The sequence below is a fragment of the Homarus americanus genome, unplaced genomic scaffold (genome assembly GCF_018991925.1).
Source record: "Homarus americanus isolate GMGI-L3 unplaced genomic scaffold, GMGI_Hamer_2.0 scaffold13491, whole genome shotgun sequence".
NCBI lineage: Eukaryota > Metazoa > Arthropoda > Malacostraca > Decapoda > Nephropidae > Homarus > Homarus americanus.
The window spans coordinates 57,501-69,650 of NW_024754735.1; the positions used below are offsets into that span (position 1 = coordinate 57,501).

A 12,150-nucleotide genomic window follows, 5' to 3' on the forward strand; every position below is an offset into this window, starting at 1 on the left:
CCTCCCGACACTCAATGACGGAGGAACCTGGAAAGAAGAAACCAAATATTAGTACATTGTAAAGATATTCATTTATGGTACTGACCCACTTTAAAACATTAAACTATTTTAAATGCTTTAACTTTTATTACAATGACTTTGTATTCAGAGGCTTAAGTCATCATAGTTTGGTTTTTTACAGGGATTAGCTCACCCGGGCACAGGTCACTGACCCACATTAAATTGAGGGCGGAGATGTAATTATAATAATAACAAAATCATAATAAATAATTAAGGGGTTAAGTCATCATAATTATGAGCAGTCATCATAATTATGAGTTGTCATCATAGTCAAGGGATTAAGTCATAGTACTCAAGGTATTAAGTTATCGTAGTCAATGGATTAAGTCATCATAGTCATGGATTAAGTCATAGTACTCAAGGTATTAAGTCATCGTAGTCACGGGTTAAGTCATCGTAGTCAAGGGGTTAAGTCATAGTACTCAAAGTATTAAGTCATCATAATCAAGACATTAAATCATCGTAGTTTAGGGGTTAAATCATCATAACCAAGTGATTAAGAGCACCAAGCGAAACTGTTGTAGTAGTAAATTTTGAACCATAAGCTTCCTATCCATAAGAATCATTGTCAGATAACCTAACCTTGTGACAACAGTCCTAATAGAATTCATCTTAGTGTGTGTAAACCCTTCCGACAGAGAACAAGGCTGTAGTTGAGATAACGACCATTAAACCTGCCTGTCTGTTTACATTAAGATTTTTGTGCAGTTTTACCTCGTGGATCCATACAACGTCAAGATAAAAGCCTCAAACAATCTGAACAATTTTAGGTTAGGTTAGGTTAGGTTAGGTTAGGTTAGGTTAGGTTAGGTTAGGTTAGGTTAGGTTAGGTTAGGTGGATATCTAAATACAGGGATGACCGAGACGATATAGACCCAGTTTTATTACATTATAACTAGTATTTTTTTTTTCATTCACCTGAGCATAAACCTTAATTATCTGACTGAAACTCGGACAGGTATATTGAACCACGGTAAGTGTATATTGACTTGATAACGTGACCGTGTAATAGTTCACCTATATGTTCAGTGTTCACAAGGTGAACAGTCAGACTTTTTATTATGTTATATATAAATGTTCATCAGGTTTAAGTCGTTTATAAATAGCAAAGATAAAATTTTACAATATTTAGATAATTATTAGAATATAAAAACAAACATCGTATATAAACAAAACAAACATCGTATATAAACATTGACATTAACATTAGGTTTCCTGGAGTAGTTTAGTAGTTTAAGGAGAGTGAATTACAATACCTTTTCATCCTCAATACGGCATACACACAGAAAAATATTCACATCACTAAAGTTACCGAAATTCGACCAAAGATTTATATTGGAAGGGTTATTGATGAGTCATGGTCGATGTTCTCCCAGTTCTTCTCTAGTATTTAAATCCACAAGTTAAGAGACTATTAGGTATTATACATGTCTCCTGGTACCTATTGGAAGCATAATGTATTGACTAATGATAGACCCTGACGCCATATGGTATCACGAAAATTGTGACCAAGTCCCAGGCTGCTAATTTGACTTTCTGCCTCATTTACGCACAGTTGCAGGGTCTCAATTGTCTCTCTTACTATTGGCAACACAACAAATATAACCGTACTTATTCTTGATCTGTTTTATTCATTATATTGATTCACACAGTATAACCTTTTTCTTCTCTATGTTTAACTTCTTTCTGTTCTTATTTTTCCGCCCCCCAGTCCCTGTTGTGGGCTAATTTCGTAAAAAAAGAATGTCCTTGTTGTCTCCTGGTTGTTTTCTAGCTATAAAGGCTTTTTTTTGTTATATTGGCTGTTTTCTGGCCATATCTTTCTTGTCTCTTGGCTATTTTCTCGTTACCCTATGACTAAATGGGTGTAGACAGCAACATAAGTAAATTATACTGATGACACTAAAATAGGGCTTGTAATTAAATTTGACGAGGACTCCGCAAACCATAGGAAGATCTAAAAAAAATCGAATGGTTTGAAAAATGGCAGATGAAATCTAATGTGGACAAATGTTAGGTACTTAGTCTTGGAGATGTAAACAGAGAAACCAGATACCAGATGAACAACGATGTTATTGAGAAATCCGACTGTGAGAAAGATTTAGGAGTAATGATAAGTAGGAATCTTGGCCAAGTAAACAATGTGTATTTGTTCACCGTACTACAGAATGGATATAGAATCCCTAGAAAGAATCAGAGGAGAATGACAAGACTAATCCTGGGAATTTGGAACCTTGAGTATAGAGACAGGTTAAAGCATCTTAATTTGTACTCCCTCGAGAGACGTAGAGTGAGGGGCGATATGATCGAGGTGTATAAATGGAAGTCAGGGCTAAACACGGGTGATAGAACAAAGGTACTCAAACTATCCAACCAGGAGCGAACTCGTAACAATGGTTTTAAATTAGACAAATTTAGATTTAGGCGCGAGATAGGTAAACATTAGTTTGGAAATAGAGTAACAAGATACCAAACATCATCATTAACATAGGTTGGATGGCTACATGAGCGATAGGGGTTGGGTGTAAATGGAACTGCCCAGTATGGACCAATAGGCCCGCTGCAGTTTCCTCCATTCTTATGCTCTTATGTTCTGTATTTCTTCGCTGTCTGTTAGCTGTCTCCAGTCTGTCTTCTGGCTGCACGATGTCCCTCGCTATCCAACACGCATCTAGCCGCCACAGAACACATCAATATACAATACAGAAGCGAATAATTTATCCGTTAACATCAAGATTTATTTTACATTCAGCTTCATACAATAACTCACACCTCCTACCCTCCCTCCTCCCTCTCCCTCCTCCGTCTCCCTCCTTCCTCTCCTCTCCCCCCCCCCCCCCTCCCTCCCTCCCTTTGTTCTTCCTCAAGCATCATCATCCATCTTCCCTGTTCTGTAAATCACCCTGAAGAAATAAAATCATCTTTTTTTCTTCCTCTTCTCTCTCCCCATCTTGGCGGTGCAGGTAATTGCCATATTCGCTTAAATTAACTGTCTCTCGCCTGGGATGTGTCTATCTATATGCAAATTTTCGGATTTAAACCCAAAATTAGAGACCTGTGTATTTGGGCCAATTTTTCCTCCTTGGGTTCTGAAAAAAACATAATTCTGTTTGGAGCCTCAAAGGTGGTGTATGGGGATGGATCTGTTCTCAGGTAAGTGGTTCCTGATTTTCGTTTTTTTTTTTCTCGGTAATTTAATCCAGGAATATGGAAAAGGGATGAGTGAGGATAATGATTCGAGATGCATAATGAATAATAAGACAAAAGGAAAAAAAATAGGAACAGTTTTGAATAATGAACCGAATGTATGAAGAGAATGACAGAGATAAAGAGATACATAGAGAGAGAGAGAGAGAGAGAGAGAGAGAGAGAGAGAGAGAGAGAGGAGAGAGAGAGAGAGAGAGAGAGAGAGAGAGAGAGAGAGAGAGAGAGAGAGAGAGAGAAAGAAGAGATGAGAAGTACAAAAGAGAGAGAGACAAAAGAGATAGAGAATTACCAATACTAACCTAACCAAACCTAACCTAACCAAACCTAACCTAACCTAACCTAACCTAACCTAACCTAACCTAAATGAAGCCTGAACAAGAATATAACTTTCCAGGTGTGATGAAAAAACGGGTCTACAGTATTTTGTTTTGCGTATACTTGGTAACCCTGAGGAGGACAGCAGCGTCTAACATTAACATACTAATTTAAACTTCCCTTTTACTCCTTCTTACTCTATTAAATATTAGTGTATTAATAGTAGTAATTATAATATTTGGTTACTATATCATATTTTTACGTTGTATTTAATCCATCTCAACACTCACCGCTACTTAACTATAGGTGGCTGGAACCCTCAACTGGCAGCTGTGTTAATATAAGTAATACTGACAAGAAAAACACTAATAAATAAATAATAATAATAATAATAATAATAATAATAATAATAATAATAATAATAATAATAATAATAATAATAATAATAATAATAATAATAATAATAATAATAATAATAAAAGTAGAAAAAGTTTTTGTTAGCGTGAAAGAAAGTAATTACTAGCGTCAGGTATAGGGCAGGTGTGGGGCGACAGGTGTAGGGCGGTATAATGACCTCTGTGTCGGATGTGAGCAAGGCGGCTTTTGGTGCGGCTCAGTTAGATACGTCTTCCCCAAAAACTTATTTCGATGGAGTTTGGGAGTAACTTACTGGGGAGAGAGAGTGAGAGAGGATGGGAGGAGGGAGGGAGACGGGAGAGAGAAGGAAGGAGGAGGGAGAGAAGAGTGAGAGAGGATGGGAGAGGAGGAGGGAGAAGGGAGAAAGTGAGGAAGATGAGAGAGGAGGGGAGAAAGGAGGGATAAGGAAAGAGGATGAGGATGCGAGAGGAGGGAGAGAAGAGGGAGAGAAGAGGGTAGAAGGAAGAGAGGAGAGAGGGAGACGGAGAGAGAAGGAAGGAAGAGGGAGAGAAGAGGGGGGTAGAAGGAAGAGAGGAGAGAGGGAGAAGGGAGAAAAGTGAGGAAGATGAGAGAGGAGGGGAGAAAGGAGGGATAGGGAAAGAGGATGAGGATGCGAGAGGAGGGAGAGAAGAGGGAGAGAAGAGGGGGTAGAAGGAAGAGAGGAGAGAGGGAGACGGGAGAGAGAAGGAAGGGAAGAGGGAGAGAAGAGGGGGTAGAAGGAAGAGAGGAGAGAGGGAGAAGGGAGAAAAAGTGAGTGAAGATGAGAGAGGAGGGGAGAAAGGAGGGATAAGGGAAAGAGGATGAGGATGCGAGAGAGGGAGAGAAGAGGGAGAGAGAGGGGTAGAAGGAAGAGAGGAGAGAGGAGACGGAGAGAGAAGGAAGGGAAGAGGGAGAGAAGAGGGGTAGAAGGAAGAGAGGAGGAGGGAGACGGGAGAGAGAAGGAAGGGAGGAGGGAGAGAAGAGGGGGGGGAGAAGGAAGAGAGGAGGAGGGAGAAGGGAGAGAGAAGGAAGGGAGGAGGGAGAGAAGAGGGGGAGAAGGAAAGAGAGGGAGAGAGGGAGAAGGGGAGAGAGAAGGAAGGAGGAGGGAGAGAAGAGGGGACAGAAGGAAGAGAGGAGAGAGGGAGAAGGGAGAGAGAAGGGAGAAAAAGTGAGTGAAGATGAGAGAGGAGGGGGAGAAAGGGAGGGATAAGGGAAAGAGGATGAGGATGCGAGAGAAGAGAGAGAGAAGAGGGAGAGAGAAGGGAGAAGAAAGAGATGAAAAAAGGAAAGAAGATAAAAGAGAAATTATGGATACTAAACAAATTTATATTCCAGAAAATACACCTCGGAGGGTGGTGGGGGTGAGGGGGGGTGGGAGGGGGAGGGGGGAGGGGAGGGGGGGTGGGGAGGGAGGGGGGGGGAGGGGTGGAGGGGTGGGGAGGGGGGGTGGAGGGGGAGGGAGGGGGGGGGTGAGGGGGGGAGGGGTGAGGAGGGGGGGGTGGGGGAGGGGGAGGGGAGGGGGGGGGGGGAGGGGGGGGTGGGAGGGGGAGGGAGGGGGTGAGGGGGGTGGGAGGGGGTGAGGAGGGGGTGGAGGGGGTGGAGGGGGGTGGGGAGGGGAGGAGGGGAGGGGTGAGGGGGGGGTGAGGGGGGTGAGGAGGGGGATGGAGGGGAGGGGTGAGGGCGGAGGAGGAGTTGCATGTTCTTTGCCTCATGGAAAAAAGTCCTCTTAAATTCAATAAAAAAACAGAAAAAATGGGGACACACACACACACACACACACACACACACACACACACACACACACACACACACACACACACACACACACACACACACACACACAAACGAAAGCGAGCAAACAAGTGAGAGAGAGAGTAAGGAAAGAAAGAAAGAAAAGAAAGCAAGAAAGAAAGTCTAGGTAGGATAAAGAGAGAAGAAAGTATGGGAGTGTGAAAGGAGTGAATTAGTGTACTAAGTGGTCATTAAGGAGTACAGGTGCAGTACGGTCCGTGAGTCAGGTATAGCTCCAGGTGGCGTGTATAAATGGAGAGGTCAAGGGGTTTGTGAGGGGTTGTTAAGGGTTATTAGGTCAAGGTTGCGTTGTGAGGGGTTGTTAAGGTTAATATAGGTCAAGGTTGTGTTTTCAGGGGTTGTTAAGAGGTTATTATAGGTCAAGGTTGTGTTGTGAGGGGTTGTTAAGGGGTATTATAGGTCAAGGTTGTGTTTTCAGGGTTGTTAAGGATTTATTAGGTCAAGGTTGTGTTGTGAGAGGTTGTTAGGTTAATATAGGTCATGTTGTGAGAGTTTGTTAAGGATTTATTAGGTCAAGGTTATGTTGTGAGGGGTTGTTAGGATTTATTAGGTCAAGGTTGTGTTGTGAGGGGTTGTTAAGGGTTAATGTAGGTCAAGGTTGTGTTGTGAGGGGTTGTTGAAGATTTATTAGGTCAAGGTTGTGTTGTGAGGGGTTGTTAAGGGTTAATGTAGGTCAAGGTTGTGTTGTGAGGGTTGTTAAGATTTATTAGGTCAAGGTTGTGTTGTGAGGGTTGTTAAGGGGTTAATAATAGGTCAAGGTTGTGTTGTGAGGGGTTGTTATGGGTTATAGGTCAAGGTTGTGTTTTCAGGGTTGTTAAGGATTTATTAGGTCAAGTTGTGTTAGAGAGGTTGTTAGGTTAATATAGGTCAAGGTTGTGTTGTGAGAGTTTGTTAAGGATTTATTAGGTCAAGGTTATAGTTGAGGGGTTGTTATGATTTATTAGGTCAAGGTTGTGTTGTGAGGGTTGTTAAGGGGTTAATGTAGGTCAAGGTTGTGTTGTGGAGGGGTTGTCAAGGATTTATTAGGTCAAGGTTGTGTTGTGAGGGGTTGTTAAGGGTTAATGTAGGTCAAGGTTGTGTTGTGAGGGGTTGTTACGATTTATTAGGTCAAGGTTGTGTTGTGAGGGGTTGTTAAGGGGTTAATATAGGTCAAGGTTGTGTTGTGAGGGGTTGTTAATGGGTTAATATAGGTCAAGGTTGTGTTGTGAGGGGTTGTTGGGGTTAATATAGGTCAAGGTTGTGTTTTCAGGGGTTGTTAAGGATTTATTAGGTCAAGGTTGTGTTGTGAAGGGTTGTTAAGGGTTAATATAGGTCAAGGTTGTGTTGTGAGGGGTTGTTAAGGTTAATATAGGTCAAGGTTGTGTTGTGAGGGTTGTTAAGGATTTATTAGGTCAAGGTTGTGTTGTGAGGGGTTGTTAAGAGGTTGTTATAGGTCAAGGTTGTGTTTTCAGGGGTTGTTAAGGATTTATTAGGTCAAGGTTGTGTTGTGAGGGGTTGTTAGGGGTTATTAGGTCAAGGTTGTGTTGTTAGAGGTTGTTAGGATTTATTAGGTCAAGGTTGTGTTGTAGAGGGTTGTTAGGTCAAGGTTGTGTAGTGAGACGTTGCTAAGGGGTTATTAGGTCAAGGTCGATATCAAGGTAAGGAGGCTGTTATCATTCGTTCCTCATATAGTTACGTTAAAGCTGGTTAATATAACACTACTGTAACAGATGGTAAAGATAACACGCAACGCTACAATATAACATATTTAACACAACACTACAATATAACATCTCTAACACAACACAAAGTTTCCCAGGTGAGGTAAGTTTAATTTCCTGTCTGCCTTTACCCCGGCCTGTGGTTCATCCCAGGGGACACTAAGCCTTTGTGTTTACCCATAGGTTGTGGAGGAAAAGCCATGTAGCCCTTAGCCCTTAGTCTTGTGAGATGTGGCAACTATGTGTTGTTTACATGGTATTAGAACAGTATAGCCACCTCACGCTATACCTGGTACAGTCGCTGGTGCATTTGGAGATGTGGCAACTATGTGTTTGTTTACATGGTATTAGAACAGACAGCCACCTACACTATACCTGGTACAGTCGCTGGTGCATTTTGTGAGATGTGGCAACTCTGTTTTTGTTTACATGGTATTAGAACAGTATAGCCACCTACGCTATACCTGGTACAGTCGTTGGTGCATTTTGTGAGATGTGGCAACTATGTGTTTGTTTACATGGTATTAGAACAGTATAGCCACTCACGCTATACCTTACAGTCGCTGGCATTTTTGAGAGGCAACTTTGTGTTTGTTTACATACAGTAGTATTAGAACAGTATAGCCACCTACACTTAACCTGGTACAGTCGCTGGTGCATTTTGTGAGATGTGGCAACTCTGTATTTGTTTACATGGTATTAGAACAGTACAGCCACTTCCTTAAACATATTAGAACAGTATAGCCACTACACTAATGCAGCTGCATTTTGAGATGTGGCAACTTGTGTTTGTTTACACAATAGAAATATAGCCACCCACGCTTATACCTGGTACAGTCGCTGGTGCATTTTTGAGATGTGGCAACTCTGTGTTTGTTTACATGGTATTAGAACAGATAGCCACCTACGCTATACCTGGTACAGTCGCTGGCATTTTGTGAGATGTGGCAACTCTGTGTTTGTTTACATGGTATTAGAACAGTATAGCCACCACGCTATACCTGTACAGCGTGGTGCATTTGTGAGATGGCAACTCTGTGTTTGTTTACATGGTATTAGAACAGTATAGCCACCTACACTTAACCTGGTACAGTCGCTGGCATTTTGTGAGATGTGGCAACTCGTGTTTGTTTACCTAGTGTTAAAGCTCGCAGAATACCTCATGAACCTCGCAATAGTGGACAGACTAAGGATGCTTGATAATTTTAGTATTAGTTGATATAGAATTAAAAGGTAAAATGATCTAATTAAGGAATAATATATAACCTCTTATAATTGATCAACAAAGTGTTAATATTTATGGAAACTTATTTTAGAAGAGCTGGTCCTTTTGTTTCTCTCTCTCTCTTCCTTATCTGCCCCTTCCATCTCTCTTCTTTATCTATCTCCATTTCTCTGTGTCTCCCGTTCGCTATTCTGTCTGTCTCTCTCCCTTTCCGTGTTTCTGTCTCCGTCAATTCTCTTACTTCTCCTCTCCCTCTCTCTCAACTCTTCTATCCATCTTCATTTTTCTGTGTCTCTCTCCTTCTGTCTCTCTCCTCTCCACCTCTCTGTCTCTCCATCCCCATTAGATCAGCCACCATTACCACCCTGTTCTGTCACCTACCGTATAAATTCCATTTTCCCAACAGTTTAGATGAATCACTCTGTACACAACATCTGAGCCTCGTCGCCCCAATGAATCAAAGATATTTTTTCCCTCAATTTTTTCGTCTGTTAACTTCCTAAATTATTCATCCTTACTCCGCCGTCTACCTTCCCTCGGGCCGTCTTTCATGTGTGATTTATTATGCAGTCACTTTTATGGGCTCAGAGTTGACACTGTGCAGGGTTTTTTAATGTTTTGTATATGTGTGTGTGTGTGTGTGTGTGTGTGTGTGTGTGTGTGTGTTGATAAAAGACACAGGTTGGTAAAAAAATAAACCTTTATTTTTTTTTTCACCTTTTCACTAAAATGTAAGATCACTAGAATCAACAGGAAATACAGACATACAGACAGACAGACACACACACACACACACACACATCCTCTCCCTCTTCATTCTTTCACCTGTGATTGATGTGTCTTGTCGCAGTGCTCCTTCCCACAACAAAACCCCAAGCATTAATCCAACTTAACCTGGTCACTCTACACGACCTAGCATCAGTCTTCACCAGACAAATCAATCAGGCATCTACAATACTCACCCAGACTCACTGAACACAATACTTATTCACACACACTGCTGCATCCTGACTGCCACCCCCCCCCCACAAAAAGACAAGTGGATTCTTTATCCATCCTTCCTATTTCCTCTTCATCATTTTTTCTCTCTACACCACTAAGATGCCGGAAACCCAGTTTTTAAAGTGAGACAGATTGAATGAGTATGGAAACACAGAAAAAGGCAGAGCATTCCAAACTTTGGCTGTGTGAGGAAAGAAGGATGTTATAACGGGTTATACTATTGGACCAACATCCACAGAGAATGGTGGGCACCGCGGGCAAGACGGCCTTGCCGGCGGTACACAGGATGCCAAATCCACCGAACATTGCCCGTTAAAATACCTGTAAAAGAGAGAGTGAAGCAACAGGAAGGAAGAGAAAGGAAGAAAGATTATCAATTAAAGGAGGAGAGTTAATAAGACGAATGCCTTTGATTCCACCCTATCTAACAGTTGGACAGAAGAAGAGCCATCCCCAGATATGAAAGCAGTACTCCAAGTTAGGACGAATGAATCCTTTATATACTTGAAGGAACTGCTCAGGAGTGAAGTAGCTACGGCATCTGTACAGCATTACCAACTTTCGGGAGGCAGCTTTAGCAACGTTGAGGATATGTGGCTTCCATGACATAATAGAGGAAATGGTAAGGCCTAGCATATCTATTTTAGAATTTGGCGAAATGATTGCGTCCTGAAATGTGATTGGTGAGAGATCATCTAAATTGGAAAGTGTAATTAGTAAATACTGAGTTTTATTATATTTGAATTTAACCAAGTTTCTATCTCCCCATTCGGAGATGTTGCACAGTTCTGCATTGATAGATGTAATGATATCAGCTCTAGAAACAGATCTAGTTTGAGAGTTAGGAGGAAGGGGAAAATGTGAAGAAGAGTGAAGAGTAGAATCATCAGCGTAAGAATGGATAGAATTAGTTGTAGTGTGAAGTAAATCATTGATAAAAGAAGGAAGAGAGTTGGTGAAAGAACAGAACCTGTGGGACGCCACTATTGGTAGAGAAAGACGAGAAATCGATCCTCGACAACAACTGCCATGGATCGGTTCTCAAGGAAGCTAGAGATGAGAACAAGTGGGGAGAGAAACCAAAGAGGGTATGAAAGCAAAGACTTGTGCCATACCCTGTCAAATGTTTTGGAGATGTCGAGGGCCACGACGAAAGTCTTCCAATCCCTAAGAGAGGATGACCAAAGATGGGTGCAGGAGAGCAGATCACCAGTAGATATCTCCCTGGCGAAAGCTATACTGGTGATCCGACAAAAGAGAAAGGCGTTCAAGGTGACGGAGAAAATGGGAGTTCAAGATAGTTTCGAAAATCTTAGAGAGGGATGAAGTTAGGGCAATGGGGCGATAGTTAGAGGGGTTAGAATGGTCACCCTTCTTCGGGATGGGCTGAACTGAGGCATGCTTCCCAAGAAGAAGGAAAGTTGGGTTTTGAGGCAAAGGTGAAAGAGGCGAGCAAGCACAGGGGCCAGTGCTTCAGCACACTCCCCAGAACACGAGGGAGTATTCCGTCCGGTCCATGTGCCTTACTCACATCCCATGGATAGCACACCAGCAAAAAGGAAAGGGTTCAGCAGGAGGAGCAGGGTTAGGAGGATAGAGTTGGAATCGTCTGGTGGAATTAAAGGAGAAAGGGTGTCAAAGAGATTGGCTTTGTCAGAGAGTTTCTAGAGTTATCAGGTCGGAAGAGTGGAAAAAAGAAGGAGTGCAGAAGTTATTTCAGATGTTTTTGGTTAAGGACCCGAAGGATTTACTAGAGGAAGAATTAGTCAGGACAGCGGTCTTTTTTATTAAATTCCGTTTGGCCCTACGAAGAATAGCCTTAAACCGATTTCTAGAAGTAATGAAAGAGGAGTTGGGGTAACAGGAGAAGGAGATAGTTTCATAACTTGATACGACCTATTTCTCTCCCTACAAGCAAGAGAACAGGAGCCATCAAACCATTTACGCCACATCATCCACTAATATTTCCATCTCGTCTTTTTGTTTCCGTCTTTCTCTTACCCCCAGAACCCATGTTTCACACCAAGTCCATACCCAGAGTCCATGTTTCACACCCAGAGTCCATTTTTCACACCCAGAGTCCATGTTTCATATCCAGAGTCCATGTTTGACAAACAGAGTCCATGTTTCACACCCTTCAGTCCATGTTTCACACCCAGAGTCCATGTTTCACACCCAGAGTCCATGTTTCACACCCACAGTCCATGTTTCACCCACAGTCCATGCTTCACCCAGAATCCATGTTTCACACCCAGAGTCCATGTTTCACACCCAGAGTCCATGTTTCACACAGGTCCATGTTTCATACCCACAGCCATGTTTCACACCCACAGTCCATGTTTCACACTCAGAGTCCATGTTTCACACCCACAGTCCATGTTTCACACCCACAGTCCATGTTTCACACCCAAAGTCCATGTTTCACACCAGAGT

At 42.2% G+C, this 12,150-nt stretch overlaps 1 protein-coding gene across 1 annotated transcript in view; it reads right to left on the reverse strand.

Moving 5' to 3' along the window:
* LOC121856105 (metabotropic glutamate receptor-like) overlaps positions 1-11,731 on the reverse strand; it is a gene marked incomplete at its 3' end in the record, with an annotated part of 12,607 nt that extends 876 nt beyond the window's left edge. Inside the window, 2 exon segments of the mRNA XM_042351431.1 lie at positions 1-27; positions 11,719-11,731. The exon segment at positions 1-27 is cut by the window's left edge and continues 367 nt beyond it. Coding sequence (XP_042207365.1) covers positions 1-27; positions 11,719-11,731 — 40 coding nt within the window.
* Between the last annotated feature and the right edge of the window lie 419 nt (positions 11,732-12,150).